This window comes from Pavona decussata, unplaced genomic scaffold, assembly GCF_977016875.1.
Source record: "Pavona decussata unplaced genomic scaffold, jaPavDecu1.1 SCAFFOLD_133, whole genome shotgun sequence".
Classification (NCBI taxonomy): Eukaryota; Metazoa; Cnidaria; class Anthozoa; order Scleractinia; family Agariciidae; genus Pavona; species Pavona decussata.
Genome location: NW_028145546.1, coordinates 1153377 through 1170632, shown reverse-complemented (window position 1 = coordinate 1170632; position 17256 = coordinate 1153377). Strand labels below are relative to the sequence as shown.

Here is a 17256-nt window from a genome sequence, read left to right as displayed (position 1 = left end):
TCGGTTTCTTGTCATAAAGGGATGAGATTAGTTAAAGACCATGAGGATTAATTAACATTAAAGGTAAAAATAGAGGACATTCATAACTGAACTTTTAAGTTTAAAAACCCATTTAGTTTCCAAAAATGTTTAAAGCAGAATTTAAATTGGCTGTAAATTAATCGCTGATTCGTGGATTGGACCCCATTTACTCTTTAATCATTGCGGTAAGATTGCATTCAGTGAGTGATGTGTACGTAGTTAGCCAAGCGTCGGCATCTATAAATATTGCCTGTTTGTAGTAAATACTGTAGTCATATTAGCTTGTTTTCCACTAAATCGAGTTCAACATGTTTTGTAACAACGTTTTAAATAAACTGAACTGAAGAATTTTTTATGGCACTGGTGATTCCATTGTCTGTATTAATAGACCATTTCCGAGTTGCTGTGAACTTCATTTATTTATGAAACCGAGGCTGTTGTATTCGACCAAACTCTTTAATACTTGATAAACTCGAAGATTACATGATAACATTCCTTGAGAAAGAATTCCGCTATTTCCGACGTACAAGATAAATTCCGCTACATTTAGAAGTATAATGTTCCAGAGTTCCTTCGAGAGTCACACTCAAAACAAGAATCTATCCGAAAAATCTGACACCTAATGATCACGTGCGAATTTGACTAGTTCCAGTCCCTACTCGTTTCCAACACACTCCCCCCTGATTGACGGAGTCAATCATAAGGTGAAACTGTAAAGATAACTCTTTAAACTCAGTCCAATGTTCAAAGTTTTAGATCTGAAAGTTAAGATGCAGTAACCACAATTGGAACATCTTCATCTCTGACTACACAAATGTTCCTTGCTCTGTGACACTGGACAGCTCCCATATCAGCTGCTCCTTCATCAAACACATTAACTTCAAGAGGATAGAGCTTCTGAATTGGACGCTTGATGCGTATCCTGCGTAGAGATTTGTCTACCGTAGCCACTTCGGCGGAGCGAACAACTTTGTCTCTTCCTCGCAACAGCTTCTCTACTTTCCCCATTCTGTTTCACGTTTTCATGACTTTGTGCAAATACTAATCTTGTGAAGTGCTGCTTTCTCGGTAACAGGATTGGAAACTTGGCTGAGTATGGAAGTGAGGAATTCTGAATCCTTCCCTTGCATCGCAATACTCCATCTTCATCTTTAAAGACTCCTAACTGTTCCCAAGTTGAACTAGATCTCTCCCTTTCATCAAGCTTCCCTTGAACGTCTTTGTACCAGAGAATTTTTGCGGCATTCATTTCCTGTGAACTAACATTTGAATTCATTTCTGGAACTCTTTTAATCCGTCTGATGAACTTCAATACAAGGGCGGTTACTCTGATAAGCTTGATGAGACTGCTAAATCTCTCTGGTTGGACAACTTCAGAGATGTTTTCAGGGGCTTGGACCAATACGGTCATTACTTGTGAGATTCCACCTGCATCTTCTTTCTTCAATTTCTTTGTAGTTTCTTCTGAGAGGGTGCCTTCACCAACAGGACAATTAGGTGGGCTTGGCCATTGATCCTTCTCCTTCTCTAGAAATGGTGCTCCTTTCCACCATAGATCATTGGATACAAGATCGGAACTCTTAGTTCCTCGCGAGGCAATGTCACTTGGGTTAAGTTCAGAAGGGCAATATCCCCAATGTTCTTTACTCCAGAGACTTCGAATCTTTGTTACTCGATTCTGAACAAACTGCTTGAATTGTTTTGACTCTCCATTAATCCACCACCATACAATCTGAGAATCAATCCAATTGAACACAGAATCAACCTTGACGGTACAAGCCAATGCCTTGTACACAGCTGTCATCAGGTTTGCTAGAGTCAATGCTGCCATCAATTCCAATCTAGGAATTGTCTCTCCCTTCAAGGGTGCCACCCTAGTTTTAGAGGCTAACAGCTGCGAATAGCTGACATTAGAGGTTGTCACCCGAATGTAGATGTTTGCACCATAAGCAATCTTACTCGCGTCTGCAAAACCGTGCAGTTGAATAGACATGACATCTGCTTCTATCCCAGCTAGGACACAGCGACGTACACTGATCACTGAAACTCTCAACATGTCTTCTGCTACTTCTTTCCACTTTAAACAGAGCTCTTCTGGCAGGGCCTCATCCCAGCCAATCTTGAGCTGACATATCTCTTGAAACATACACTTCAAGGGCAACATAATTGGTGACAGCAAGCCTAATGGATCATAAAATCGAGCAGTGATGCTCAACAGTTTCCGCTTTGTCAGTGTTCCATCCAATGTTTGTGTAGCAAAGGTTGCGAGATCAAACTTGAAGCTGTCTTCTATCCTATCCCATGGAACTCCCATCACTTTGATGAGGTCTTCTTCGAGAACACTAGACTTTGTCAAAGAAGGACTGGTTTCTGAAGGTGTCTGAGTTGATGATGACAGGTTAGCTTCCTCCTTCTCAATCAACTGATTTAGCTCTTTGCTGTTCGATGCCCATTTTCGCATGTTGAAACCTCCTTCTCTGAATCGCAACTTCAATTTTCCGTAAAGTTCGAAGCAGTCCTTTACTGAATCCTTTCCGGATGCAAAGTCATCCACATACAAAGCTCTGACAACACTGTTCACAAAGTCTGGATCAATGTTCTCATACTTGCTTAAGTGATTTCTCAGGGTTACATTCAAAATGAACGGTGAACAGACAAGGCCAAACACAAGCCGTGTGAATCTAAGGATGATGACTTCTGGATTCGAGGAACTGATGTCATTTATCCACAAGAACCTTAACAAATTTCTCTGTTCAGGATCCACTTCAACATTTAAAAATGCTTTCTCCAAGTCACCAATCAATGCAACTCTGTATAGACGAAATCGTAGAAGAATGTCAAAGATCAATGGTGTTAAGGCTGGACCAGGGAGCAGACAGTCATTCAGACTAGGTTCATTCTGAGATTTAGCACTAGCATCATACACTACTCTTAGTTTGGTAGTGGTTCTGTCTTCCTTCACGACTTCCTTATGAGGAATGTAATGCACAGTTCCTGGTATGACTTCTTGATCACGACTCTTGTCAACCAATTCTACAACACCAGAGTTCAGTTGGTCCTTAATGACGTCATCATACTGTTGTAGAATGTCAGGCTTGGACTTCAATCTTGCTAATGAGGAGCTGAGGCGTTTCTGTGCTACCAAGTAGTTGTCTGGAATTGTAGGATGTTCTTCCTTAAAGGGAAGAGAAACTTCATAACGGCTACCATTGAACTTTACTTTGGCAAGATAATCTTCATAGAATTCGTCTTCTCTATTCTTCACTCCCAGAGTATCATAGTCCCAGAATTTGTTCAGTTCTTCTTTCAGAGAGACATCAACTGACTTTAAGTCTTCTTCAACTACTTGACACTCTGTCTTCATAACATGCGACATGTTAACACTTGATGAGCTCTGCAATGCACCTGCTATGTTAATAGGACCACTCAAAACATAACCCAGCCTTGTACGAACTGCTACAGGTCCATGCGACTCCCCCCGTACCACATGGTTCTGGACAATGGACCAGTAATAATCAGCACCAATCATAATATCTACTTCAAGATCTTCATCGCCACGGGAATAGTCAGCAAGGGGTAAGCCTTGTAGATGAGGGTAATTTTGCTGTGCAATCTCAATGGTCTGGTTGGCTATGGGTCCACAAATCAGTTCAACTTCATAAGCATTGACAAACACTTTCAATTGATCTTGGCATTCCAGTGCAAATTGAACAATGTCACATTTCTTCAACGAGGCTTCATTGTTTCCAAACGTTTTAATCAGAACAGTTTCACTTCCAAATGAGGGCAGGCCTAACTTGCTCCTCAACCGTGTACTTATGTAAGACCTTTGAGAACATGAATCAAATAGAACCCTCACATGGCAAGAATTTTCTCCATTAGGATTTCCAACCCTCGCTCTGGCAGTTTGCAGCAAAACAGAATTATTCTTAACATCTTGAGTGAAATACAAATTTGTACTCACAGTTTGTTCCTGATTGGTTCTTCTTGCTTGCGTGAACTGTGGTGAAGAGTTTTGCACGCCGCATAGCGATACATGATGTTTCCCGCCACAACGATGACATCTCGCTTGGCAATCTCGGCTCACATGACCACTCCTCAAACAACCAAAACATCGCCCCTTTTGGCGGAGAATTCTTTTCTTCGCTTCTGGCTCCGTAACAACAGCGCATCTCGCCGAAGGGTGCGGTCCACTGCAGAAAGTACACCACATTTCCTTATGTTGTTGAGGCTTGTCGTTGTATGAAACAAGTGTCGACGACGTGGGGGGTCTCTTGTTTTGACCGAACCGTAATCCATATCCAAACTCTCGTTTTTCTCTCATTTTCGACTGATCTGTCACTGGACCCAGAGCACACCTTTCTCGTATCTGTAACTCCTCTGCAAACGACTTTATTAATGTGTCGAGGTCCCACTCGTCGCTCATACCACGACTCAAAATCAAACGCAACTCTTGAGGAATTTTCGCCATGATCACTGGTGTTAGGAATGTTCCGTACGTGTCAATGGAAATTCCAATTCCTTGCAAACTTCGAACAGCCGACTCTGTTTTGTCCAACAATTGCCGCAATTGTTTAAGATCACCAGTATCACTCACTTCTGGCAGCTGCATTAACATCTCGATGTGTTTAGATATGATAACTTGTTTGCTTCCGAACCGCTTGTTTAGGAGATCGACCGCATGGTTGTAATTTGAGCTTGTGAGAGGTAAACCAGAAATGGTTTCGGCTGCGGCGCCCTCCAATAATGATTTCAAATACTGAAATTTGTCGACTTCATTCAGATCCTCACTCGTGTGAATTGCAGATGAGAAGCTGTCCCAAAATGTTGTCCATTTTGTGGCATCCCCGGTAAACTTAGGTAACGTGAGCTTCGGTAGCTTTGCCTTGTTTGTGCCCTTCGCGCCATTTTGAGCAGGGAAAGATCCTTGCGGACTCGCCGATGGCAATGTCACCGTTTCTTCGACATCATTCGCTTCCTGCTTAGGAGACGACAAACATGAGGTTATCAATAAGATCGTTTCTTGTAACGACGCATTAAAATCGCAGCGCTCCAGGATTTCCTTTTCGATTGCGTCGGCTTGTAATAATTCTGCGATTTCTTGATCAAGCGATGCAATTTCCTTCTGATGTTTTTCCAGGTTAATCTTTTGCGATTTCAGCTTCAGTCGGACGCTTTCCACATCACCGTTGTTGATTAACTCCTTCACATCGTTCATAACTCTACGAACGTGAACTCTGAACCCTGAGCGCTCCAGAATTTTCTTTTTGACATCCGACATGGCGAAGGTCACAAAACACGTGCTCTGTTCTCCTTGCTTTCAATCCCGGGTCTCGGCACCAAAATGTTGTATTCGACCAAACTCTTTAATACTTGATAAACTCGAAGATTACATGATAACATTCCTTGAGAAAGAATTCCGCTATTTCCGACGTACAAGATAAATTCCGCTACATTTAGAAGTATAATGTTCCAGAGTTCCTTCGAGAGTCACACTCAAAACAAGAATCTATCCGAAAAATCTGACACCTAATGATCACGTGCGAATTTGACTAGTTCCAGTCCCTACTCGTTTCCAACAGAGGCTAAGTGCAAAGCTTTTAATATGAAAATTAATTTTGTTTGCATATGAAAGAAAACTAATTATAATAATTAAAACTTTGCACTTAGCCTCGCTTTCATAATGTAGTTAAACGCAACTCGCAAATGGCCTTTTAACCCGACTAACCTACCTGCGTATCTCAGCAATTTTGCTTTCGCTTCATACCCTTCTATCCACTGTGATTGACTTCTAGGATGAACTATAGAATACTCGGGGGCACTCAACTGTTCATTTCGGTGGATATTTTTTCAGAGGGACTTAATCGGCTCGGAATTTTGAATTTAGTCGCACTGATAAAATCGGCAGTTTTCGTCGGCAAAATGCATGTTCATAATATCGTAACGTGCACTGGAAAACTAATTCACTTTTGTTTTCTAATGGCGCGAATATTTCGTTAAAATGTGAAAAATGATCAGCTAGCATTTTCATAAAACAAACGACAGCTAGAAAATCCTGGGATTCTAGAAATAAAATTTCTATTCCCTGAAACTTTCTGCAACTTTCACTTTCAGCTTAAGCTCCCGAACAGCTCAATCTGTATTAGCTGATACAACTGTGACTTTTTGAAAAGTGCATAAATCGATCAAGGAACACCTGAGGCGACAGCATTATAAGTACTTGTTTATCTCGTTGGGCCAGCCCCTGATTAAATGGCGAGCCTCGATTAATGTGAAGATCTGGCTTGGAATGAATTACTCACGAACAGATTCACAATAAAATAATCTAGACTTTTATTTTATCCTGGGAAGAACTTAACCAGCCCTCGGAGGCAAACGGAGACTCAATACCAAACTGTTCAGTGCGCATACCCCACAATAAATTTCACATCGTTACAAAACATCATTTTCTTTGCGTGATGTTAAATCTTGGTGTCACGCAAAACGTTTTTCTAAAGGAAAGGAAAGTCTGCATACGTTGACCTTTAAGTTCCGAGAGATTTGCGAAGAGGGTCGTACAGGGGGGAGGGGGAGGGGGGTCTCTGGCACGGTTCCCGGGTCTAAAAAACAACGAATCTTAACCACGAATACAAAAATTTCATTTTCCCGCATCACGAAAACCAGCAAAAAAGACACTCTTTTATCTTGTTCTTATGCAAAAAAAAGTGGCCTAGGAGTGTCTGAAAGTATATACCGCAAAATAGAGAAAAGAAAAAGAAAGACTGCAAATAGCGAATCACAGACCTTTTATAATTCTTGACAGACGACTCTAACCATTCGTCCACAATGTACACTGGAAATCATCGCTTCCATTTTGATGAGGAAAACATGTTTACCAGTACCAAATAGATACAGACACGCGGTCGATACGTGCACCAATGAAAAGCACCCATCGCCGTCACCAGGCATGCATGGCCGAAGAATTCTTTTATGTGATTGGTGCCTCTGACATTAATCACACAGTGGTATCAGAGAGAGTCAGTTTCTCCAAGAAAATGTGGCAGTACATTTCCTTCCATGATAACCAAAGCTTATATTGTTGTTCGGTGACAGTGCATAATGGCGGCATGTAAACCATTGGTGGCGCCTAGGCAGAGAGAGGTCCCGGCTGCGACGCTTGCAGTGCTCAAGTTTTCATTCGCCACCTTTTCAAAAATCCGACCAGAGATAATTATTGATGTATAATGCTAAAAAAAGAGAAAAAGAAAAAAAAGCGATCAGCTGCCATCCCCTCCCCCCTGCTTCTCACCGAATCTCAAAAATATGACCTGATGATGCGTGATTACCGAGACACGCGATCAAGCAAACAAATATTTGGGCGCTGTCTCCAAGCTTTACAAACCATTCAAGATGGCTGCTCGTCTTTTGTCCAAGATGGCGAGGTTCAGAGAACAAGAAGAATTCATTGACGTGCGATTGAAAGTGGGTGAAGACGTGTTTCCAGCTCACCGTAATGTTCTCGCCGCGGAAAGTGATTATTTCTACGCCATGTTTACTGGTGGAATGAAGGAATCGAACCAGGAAGTCATCGAACTCAAAGATGAAAACATTTCTGGAGACGCTTTGAGGATAATATTGGACTCCATTTATCGCGGGGAACTCTTAATGACTGAAACGAAAGACGTGTTTGAAATTCTCACTACCGCTAACCACCTTCAAGTCTCAAGCATTGTTCACCAGTGTTGTGATGTATTGGACAAGGAACTTGTTCAACGTCGACTTGATGTGCAGACGTTTCGTCAGCTGTCTACATTTGCTGATGTACTCGGTCTGAAAAACCTACAAGAAGCTACGGAACGCAAGATGGCCTCGATGTACAAGGACATCTGTGAAACTGAAGAATTCTTGTCGTACATTGACGCAGATCAGTTGTCGAACCTTCTCAGTCGAGATGACCTCAGTGCTCCTACAGAGAGCTTCGTCTTCAAATCAGTGATGCAGTGGATCAAATACAAGAAGGAAGAGAGGATGGCAGTAGCGGCCAAAGTCATCGGAGCGGTTCGCCTGGGGCTGGTGGACATCAAGGAATTACTTGAAGAACTGAGCACTGAGGAGATGCAAAGAGTACCAGAAATTCAAGCACTTGTTTCTCAAGCTCTATTACACAGCCATATACCTTCCAACAGCTCAACGTTTGCAGTAGAGAAAGCCAAGCCACGTTTAATGCGCCCGGTAAGAATAGAGATTTGAAATGCATGACGCCTTATAGTCGTATAGCATTCATATGCGTTGTTTATTTAGCAGTATCCGAGCTATGTTTGTCAGAGCGGTTGCAGTGATTACACCGCCAACTTTACTCTGGATTTATTCTCGCTGTTTTGTTGTATTTAACCAGTCACATACATTTGAATGATAATTGGTTGCTAATGATAGTTTTTGGTGAGAGCAAATGTACATGTAGTTTGACAATTAAGTAAATATAATAACTTTGCACCATTACTAAAAAAAAATGTAAATTCTTCGCTGGTGTATAAAACTGTTCAAGCGTTCATTGCTCATTATCAGCACACAGTTACGGGTGATGGTTCTGGTTCAAAACAAACAAACAACAACACTTTATTAAAAATAGACAGTTACAAGGCGTTTATATACCTACCCGCAAATAGCTGAAGCTAATCGAGGCGGGTAGGTATGTTTATACTTAACCAAATACAAATACATTTGGTGTTTACAACTGAATTGGCTAAAATAAAAGTTAAATAAGTAGTAAACAAACCAGTGACGCAAAAAAAAGGGATTCGCTAGCTGATAGAAATTACAGGATTGTTACGTATTCACAAGCTTTGTGGACACCATCTGTAAAGTGTGGTGCATCAATACTGTCTTAGGTTGCGTTCGATTGACCGTATTCCGGAAATAAGAATAAGCGGAATAGTTGTTAGATTTCTCTTTTTAAGTAAATTTGGTAAGACATCTCTGCAAACTTAAGCTGACGCACGATAATGTAACAGCGATTTACTCCAGCAACTCCAAAATCTCTCATGAAGGATTTATAGCAGTCATTGTATGTATTCCTGTTCCGGAATAGGGTCAATCGAACGCACCCTTAGTTTCGTATTCATTACTTTTCTTTTTAATCCGCTTGTCATATCTGTGCTTTTTATTTCAGATTCTTGCTGCCGTTTTGCCTAAGCAAGTGTGGGATAGAAGTTATAATTATGGTGCGCGGCATGGCGGATACCGGTATGTTACCCAGATGAGGCAATTGGATTTTGAAACAAAGACTTGGCAGCCCCTTCCATCCATGGCAAGCTTAGAAATAACTGATGGGCTAAGTTTCCTTTGTGCAGAGTACGCCGGGAATTACTTGTACGTAGCTACAAAAACACCTTATTCTCCCGGTGTCATTTATCGTTACCATATAGTCAATAATGTGTGGGACACACTCCCACTATTTGAGAGTTCCAAGAGTTACGACCAGGGAATAAACTGTTTGTGTTCTGTCAATGAATACGTTTATGCAATCAGTGACTCTAATCCGCCCCAGAGGTACAGTTCGACTAAGAACAAATGGCAAAGTGGCTCTACATTACCTTTCTTGAAGAACAAAAGTGGGGATCGGTTAAGTAATGTAGCGGCAGTAGTTATGAAATCTAAAATCTATGTACTTCATGGGTATCATAGAGTGGTGGAAGGGGATGTGCCGACGGAATATAAATCGGCTGTGTTTCATTGTTTTGATCCCCAAAAGAATGAATGGAAACAAAAGGCATCAACCTCCTCCCCTCACTTTGGATCCAGTCTGTTTGTGGATAACAGTAAACTTTATGTGGCTGGGGGGAGAGTTTCTTTCCCCCATGGTGACCCTGCACCCGTAGAAGTTTACAATGAGGAAAACGACAACTGGGCTGTTGTTGACCAAACGCACATTCCCCCAAATAACCTCGGGGCAGTGGAAGTGGAGGGAAAGGTTTATTTCATTTTCAACAAATTTCCATTTGACAGTGGTATTAGAATCCCACCGGGGGAGGTGTATCACATTTCATTACACGAGTGGGAAAGTAAAATTAGTGTAATAGCTAATGCTGCCTTGTGTTATATGCCAGTAAAGAAAGAAAGCTTGGAAAACAAGGCAACTAAGGAGAAAAAAGCCTCTGTATAGGGTGAGGCTAAAAAAGGGACAGAATTTTGGTAAAGTGTCAAGTAGAATTATACCTAAGCATTCTCAAAATTTGAGTATACTAGAAGGTGCCAGTAAGATTTAAAAAACGACCTTTGCAACTGATAGGCCCTGGATTTCACCTCAGTGAGTCCTGAATCTCCAATGTATCGTTAAAGGCTGTACATATGGCTTAGAATCTTAATTATGTCCAGTTTAAGTGTAAAGTCCATGTTTAGTAGCCCTGCAAGGCTGATGCTAAACAGCTAGGGTTTTATTTTTTTCGGTTTCTTGTCATAAAGGGATGAGATTAGTTAAAGACCATGAGGATTAATTAACATTAAGGTAAAATAGAGGACATTTATAACTGAACTTTTAAGTTTAAAAACCCATTTAGTTCCCAGAAATGTTATAAACCAGAATTTAAATTGGCTGTAAATCGCTGATTCGTTGATTGGACCCCATTTACTCTTTAATCATTGCGGTAAGATTGCATTCAATGAGTGATGTGTACGTACGTTAGCTAAGCGTCGGCATCTATAAAAATTGCCTGTTTGTAGTAAATATTAGTTTGTTTTCCACTAAATCGAGTTCAACATGTTTTGTAACAACGTTTTCAATAAACTCAACTAGAGAATTGAGACTGATAATTCCTTTGTCTGCATTAATTAACCCGACTAACCTATCTTCGCATCTCAGCAATTTTGCTTTCGCTTCACACCGGCTGCTCTTCGCTTCGATTAACTTTAGACACTTTAGGATGAGCTATAGAATACTCACTTCTTACTTCTTCTTTTACTATTATTATTTACTCTAAACTTATGTACAATCCTAGTCTATTATTCATTGTAACTTTTATTTTTTATTTTTTATTTATAAACTTCGCCAGAGGAGAAAAAAAACAACATGAAAAACCTCTGACAGGAGAGAACTCACAGAACGATATGTTCCAATAACGAGACCCCTTGTATAAATAAAATCACATCATAATAATTAAGTATTGACAAATAATTAACAACACATTTTAACTAATAATACAGGTAACGATCTGCTTTGATGACATTTTATGCAGACACTTTTGAACGTTTGAGGTACTGCGGGATCGTACACATTTAAAGTCAAATCTAGGTAGTATGCCCTCAAATTAGTTTTAAATACATCTATAGATTTTGTATTGTCCCTCAAGAAGTCTGGAAGTGTGTTAAATGCTCTTGAGGCTCTTGAGTAAAAACTGTTCTGGAACGTGACAGTCTTAGCTTTAGGTATATCTAGTAATATACTCTTAGTTGGAGCAGAACGCCTGGTAACTCTAATAGGTTGAAATATCTTAAAATTGGTGTCAGAACTATTAACAATATATTTATAAGTGTAGCCTAGATCCAAGTATTCATGCCAGTAGCACAGAGGGATAAGGCCTGTGAGTGTTAGTCTGTTTTTATACGAGATACCAGTCCTGTAGGGTAGTGAGAGTATATATTTAGTTGCACGTCGTTGTATTCTCTCGATAATTTCGATCAGTTTGACTGACTGCGGGGCCCATACTTGTGAACTGTACGAGAGGTTGCTCATCACTAAGGCTGTATACAGTGCTTTGCGAGCAGATTGATTTTTGACCTCAAGTGTCGACCTACGAATAAAACCCAGCATCCTATTAGCGTTAGAGGCAGCCGCTAGTACTTGACTGTTCCATTTCAAGTCCTTACATACTAATATCCCAAGATCCTTTTGAGCATCAGTACGTTTGACTGGTGTATTTTGAAGTAAGTAAGGTGTTTCCACTAGATTGACATTTCTCGTTGTAGACATCACTGTACATTTAGACTGGTTGAGATCCATCCTCCAATCATGACACCATAAAGTGATTCGATCGAGGTCTTCCTGGAGTAGTCGTCCATCATCAGTGTTCGTGATGGGACGGTAGCACTTGGTGTCATCCGCGAATAGTGCTACGGAACTATTGACAGTGGCTATGGCCAGATCGTTGACATATATTAGAAACAATAATGGCCCTAGGATGGACCCTTGAGGTACTCCAGAGGGAACAGGGAGAATGTTTGATGTTTTACCGAGAACAGTTACTTTCTGAAATCTAAAATGTAAATAATCGGAGAACCAGCAGAGGAGACTGCCGTTGATGCCAAATAGTCGTAGCTTTTTCAGGAGAAGCTGGTGGTCAACTCTGTCAAAAGCTTTCGCAAAGTCTAAATAGATGGTATCAACTAGCACTCGTTTATCAAGCAGCTCACCAATTTCATTCAAGACTTGAAGAAGCTGCGATGTGGTTGATTTTCCCTTAAGGAAACCATACTGTAGATTGTGAAGCTGGCTAGAAATGTGCTTAATAAGATGATTGTATACACAACGTTCCAAGACCTTTGAAACAAGAGGTAATAAAGAGATGGGTCTGTAGTTGGATACTTCACCAGGAGAGCCATTTTTGTGGATCGGGATAACATTTGCCACTTTCCATGCAGCTGGAAGTTTACCAAGCTGTAAGCATTTGTTGAAAATGAACTTTCTATGTTTGTATGTCGTGGTGAATAAATAAATAAATTAAATAAATAAATAAATAAAAATCAACGGTTCATTTTGGTGGATATCTGTTGAGAGGGCCTTAATCGGCTCGGAAATTTGAATTAAATCGCTCTGATATGATAGGCAGTTTTCGTCGGCAAAATCCATGTTTATAATATCGTAACCCGCACTGGAAAACTAATTCATTTTGTTTTCGAATGGCGCGAATATTTCGTTAAAATGTGAAAAAGGGTCAGCTAGCATTTTCATAAAACAAAAAACAGCTAGGAAAACCTGGGATTCTAGAAATAAAATTTCTATTCCCTGAAACTTTCTGCAACTTTAACTTTCAGCTAAAGCTCCCGAACAGCTCAATCCGGTTTTAGCTGATACAACCGTGACTTTAGAAGCGCATAAATCGATCAAGGAACACCTGAGGAGACAGCATTTTAAGTACTTGTTTATCTCGTTGGGTCAGCCCCTGATTAATGGCAAGCCTCGATTAATGTGGAGATCTGGCTTGGAATGAATTACTCACGAACAAATTCACAATGAAATAATCTAGACTTTTATTTTATCCTGGGAAAAACTTAACCAGCCCTTGAGGCAAACGGAGACTCAATACCAAACTGTTCAGTGCACATACGCCACAATAAATTTCACATCGTTACAAAACATGATTTTCCTTGCGTGATGTTAAATCTTGGTGTAACGCAAAAAGTGTTTCTAAAGGAGAGGGAAGTGTGCATACGCTGACCTTAAAGTTCGGAGAGATTTGCAAAGAGGGTCGTACGGGGGGGGGGGGGGGGGTGGTGTCCCCTGGCACGGTTCACGGGCCGAAAAAACAACGAATCACGAATCACAGATATCACAATTTCATTTTGCCGAATCACGAAAATCAGCAAGTAAAACACTCTTTTATCTTGTTCTTATGCAAAGAAAAGTTACCTAGGAGTGTCTGAAAATACAGCTAAACGAAGAAAAGAAAAAGAAAGACTGCAAATTGCAAATTACAGACCTTTTATAATTCTTGACAGACGACCCTAACCATTCGTCCACTATGTACACTGGAAATCATCACTTCCATTTTGACGAGTAAAAGATGTCTACCAGTACCAAATAGATACAGACACGCGGACGACCCGTGCACCAATGAAAAGCACCCATCGCCATCACCAGGCATGCAGGTCTGAAGAAAATTCTTTTATGTGATTGGTGCCTCTGACATTAATCACACAGTGGTATCAGAAAGAGTCAGTTTCTCAAAGAAAATTTGGCAGTACATTTCCTTCCATGATAACCAAAACTTATATAGTTGTTCTGTGACAGTGCATCATGGCTACATGTAAACCATTGGCCACCTTTTCAAAAATCCGGCCATGGATAATAATAATAATAATAATAATAATAATAATGATAATGATAATGATAATGATAATGATAATGATAATGATAATGATAATGATAATGATAATGATGATGTTCCTCCGTCATTTCCTTACTGTCATTTCCTTACTTTTTGTCATTTCCTTACAAAAAAAGTGTCATTTCCTTACAGTAAGAAAATGACAATGTCATTTCCTTACCAAAAAATTGTCATTTCCTTACAGTAAGGAAATGACAATGTCATTTCCTTACAAAAAAGTGTCATTTCCTTACCTCAATTTTGTCATTTCCTTACAAGTAAGGAAATGACAATGTAATGTCCCTACCACAAATTGCATTTTCCTTACATTGTCATTTTCTTACAGGAACATTTTCTCTTCTTTATGGGGAATCATTAACAAAGACACTACTTTCGACGACTTACCTGTTTGCAGTAATTTATGACTAAAATTGTGTTCATTCAGTGCTTTTTGTTAAAATTATGGCCCGTCTCAAATCAACGATTGATCAGCCTTCATCCAGTTAGATCCCTTTATTTACAATACGTTTTTTTCGTTCATTTTTTGGCAAAACTAAGAAGTGATATCATTATAGGTCCTGGCAATAAATATAGACTAATAGTAAAATACATTGGATGTGATTATATTTTACACAATACAACTAAATAATAATTTCAAAGCTGTGCTTAAATGAAATCAACAAATTAAAGTTAAAACTACTCCGGTATACGAATATGATAGTTAAATGGCTTTTTCCGCGCATTCAAATAATTGTAACAGTTATAAAGGGCAATCTGAGGTGAATCTTACTTGGCAATCTTACTGAGGCAATCTTGAGCAATCTGAGGCAATCTTGGCAATCTTACTGAGGTGAATCTTACTTACCTCCTACTTGGCAATCTTACTTGTCCTCCAAAAGAATGAAATAATTTAGTAAAGCCAAGATGAGCCAATAAAACGTAATGCAAGCACGCTACTGGGGGCATTGCATATTGGCACTTTCGCAGTTGGAACCGAACACTCGGGCAGTTGAAAACCTTGCAAGATTGGATACATAAGTTTCTATACCCCAGTTCTCAGGGAAGGGTTTTGTTTTACTGAAACTGATAATAATAAATTTGGTAAAAAGAGAAAGGCAGAGAGGTTGCAAACTGATGTCACTGCGCTCACCAAAGAAAAGAAAGAAAAAGAGCGACAAAGACAGCAATTTTGGTACGGAAACAGAATCTACCGACTGTTCTGAGAATTAGGAATCTGAGTCAAAGAGTTCCGAAGACGACCCTGCTCAGGAAGCGTTTTTCGAAAAGGGTCAAAAAGACGTAGACGACATGCCAACATTCAGCTCAGATTCTGAGGGCGTTGAAGAAGTAGTAACAAGCCGAAAAAGCGACGCTAAATGGGAGGACTAGTTATTACCAACAAGCTGAAATGCACCACAGTCTTCGAGAGAAATCCCTTGGCCAGTTCGAATTATATAGGTTCCAGCGTAATTTTGCAGGTGGGGACACACCTGTCACACAAGCACTTAACAACACGAGGCACGTCCAAATTGTACTCCAAGAGTTGGACTCACATGGAACAGGTTTGGATTGTCTAGCGCAGGACAAATCCTTTGACATTCGGGACAAATGAGCCAGACCAAAACTAAGAAAAAAAAACCCTCAAAGGAACCACCATCAGGCTCTACTTCCGTTCCTTGGAGAGCTTTTCGAAGTAGGTCAAGGAATGTAAGAATCCAATCGAAGACCAAGACGAGCAAGACGATAGCAAACTGACGGAGAATGGACTACGTTTTTGTCGCTGGTCCCTTGGGAGGCCTAAAACATTCCCAGGGGACGTTTTCGGACACACTGATTCCATTGGAAGCTTTTAAAAGAATATTTCTCTTGCGTCCAAAAGGAATATTCGTATTGAGTCCAAAAATTGACTTTTTTCCAAGGGGTAGGATCAGGGTTTTTGGTCAAAAATGAGCCAACTTAAGTTTGATCATTTCTGTGAAGTTTGAACTTTGTGATATTAAAAAGCTTTTTTTCCTGCAAATGTATTCTTACCCGTTGAATAGATGTCAGTTTCATTTCGATTTCATGTCTCCATCTTTAGGTCAAAGGCATTTTTTTATGTTTGTGTTATGTGTACACCATTGTTCTCATTAAAAGGCATTTTTGTTAAAACACATAGAGGCGAGCCCCAGTACTCAAAACTGGCATCCTACTCTGGTTTCTATTCTAGGCACCTGTTAACCCTTTCTAGACCGAGGGGGGGAGGGGTATTCTGCCCGCTTTAACTTTGAACCTTTATAACCTTTTTAACTTTTAATATGCAAGCAAACACCACCAAACCCAGTAACTATTTTTACAACTTGCCTGGGAACAAATTAGTATGGTCGGTGAATGACCTTGACATTTGACGTTGCCATGGTAACCGAATTTCCACAATTTTTACAAAATTCTAGCTCCGCAATTGCTTGGAAGGATTTTTTTTTCAGAGGAGCATAGTAATTACGTTTACATCATTCCAGTAAACATAAAAAAACAGGACTTTTCACAAAAAGTAAAATCTTCCTGCCCGTGATATTCTGAAAACTGTCATTTCCTTACCTAAATTGAGACCAATTTCTTTTGTAAAAAGATCAGAAATGAAAAAGAAGCCACGACATTGAGGCAAAGCTTGCGTCTCCTTCCGTGAATACTTATTATGGATGTTAACTCAAAGTTCTCCTTCAGAGGGCAAACATATCAACCAACACAGTAATTGTCATTTCCTTACAATTTTTACAGAAAACACAGTTACCTTTCCCTCGTTGTGAAGCCATTCGTTTGTGACAAATGCTCGATTTCTTTGCATGGCCTTTAGTTGTGTATGTCTGGCCTTCAGCACCTGCTATGGTGAATTTATATGATTCAAATCCAGCACGGTGGAGGGATTTGTACTTGTGAGTTATTTTTGGTTGAAAATTGAACACCTATAGTGCTTTGCAATGCGAGAGGATTGCACTAATGGCAATTGAGTCTTATGTGTCAACGAATGTAGTGGAATAATAGGCAAGAACAAGTCTTACATTTATAGGTAGGTCCGAGTAGTTGAGTGCTTAATACAAAAAAGATACACGAATGTAAAGTTCCTTGAATTTAGACTAAAATTGTCATTTCCTTACCTTTAAAAACAATTGTCAAAAATTTGTAAAACGTTCGAAAGTGC

General features: G+C 39.9%; 1 protein-coding gene across 3 annotated transcripts in view; it reads left to right on the top strand.

Moving 5' to 3' along the window:
• The first annotated feature begins 7351 nt into the window (after window positions 1–7351).
• Window positions 7352–17256, top strand: part of LOC146468084 (kelch-like protein 26) — a 49945-nt gene continuing 40040 nt past the window's right edge. The window contains exons 1-3 of one of the 3 annotated variants that reach the window (XR_014867595.1): window positions 7352–8232; window positions 9170–10373; window positions 10411–10796. Coding sequence is in view for 1 of the 3 variants with exons in the window: in XM_085125033.1 (XP_084981159.1) it covers window positions 7411–8232; window positions 9170–10162 (1815 nt within the window). In the remaining 2 variants the exon portion in view is untranslated. Of the gene's footprint in view, window positions 8233–9169; window positions 10797–17256 lie in introns of those variants that run through there. The other 2 variants (XR_014867596.1, XM_085125033.1) reach the window with 2 other exon arrangements.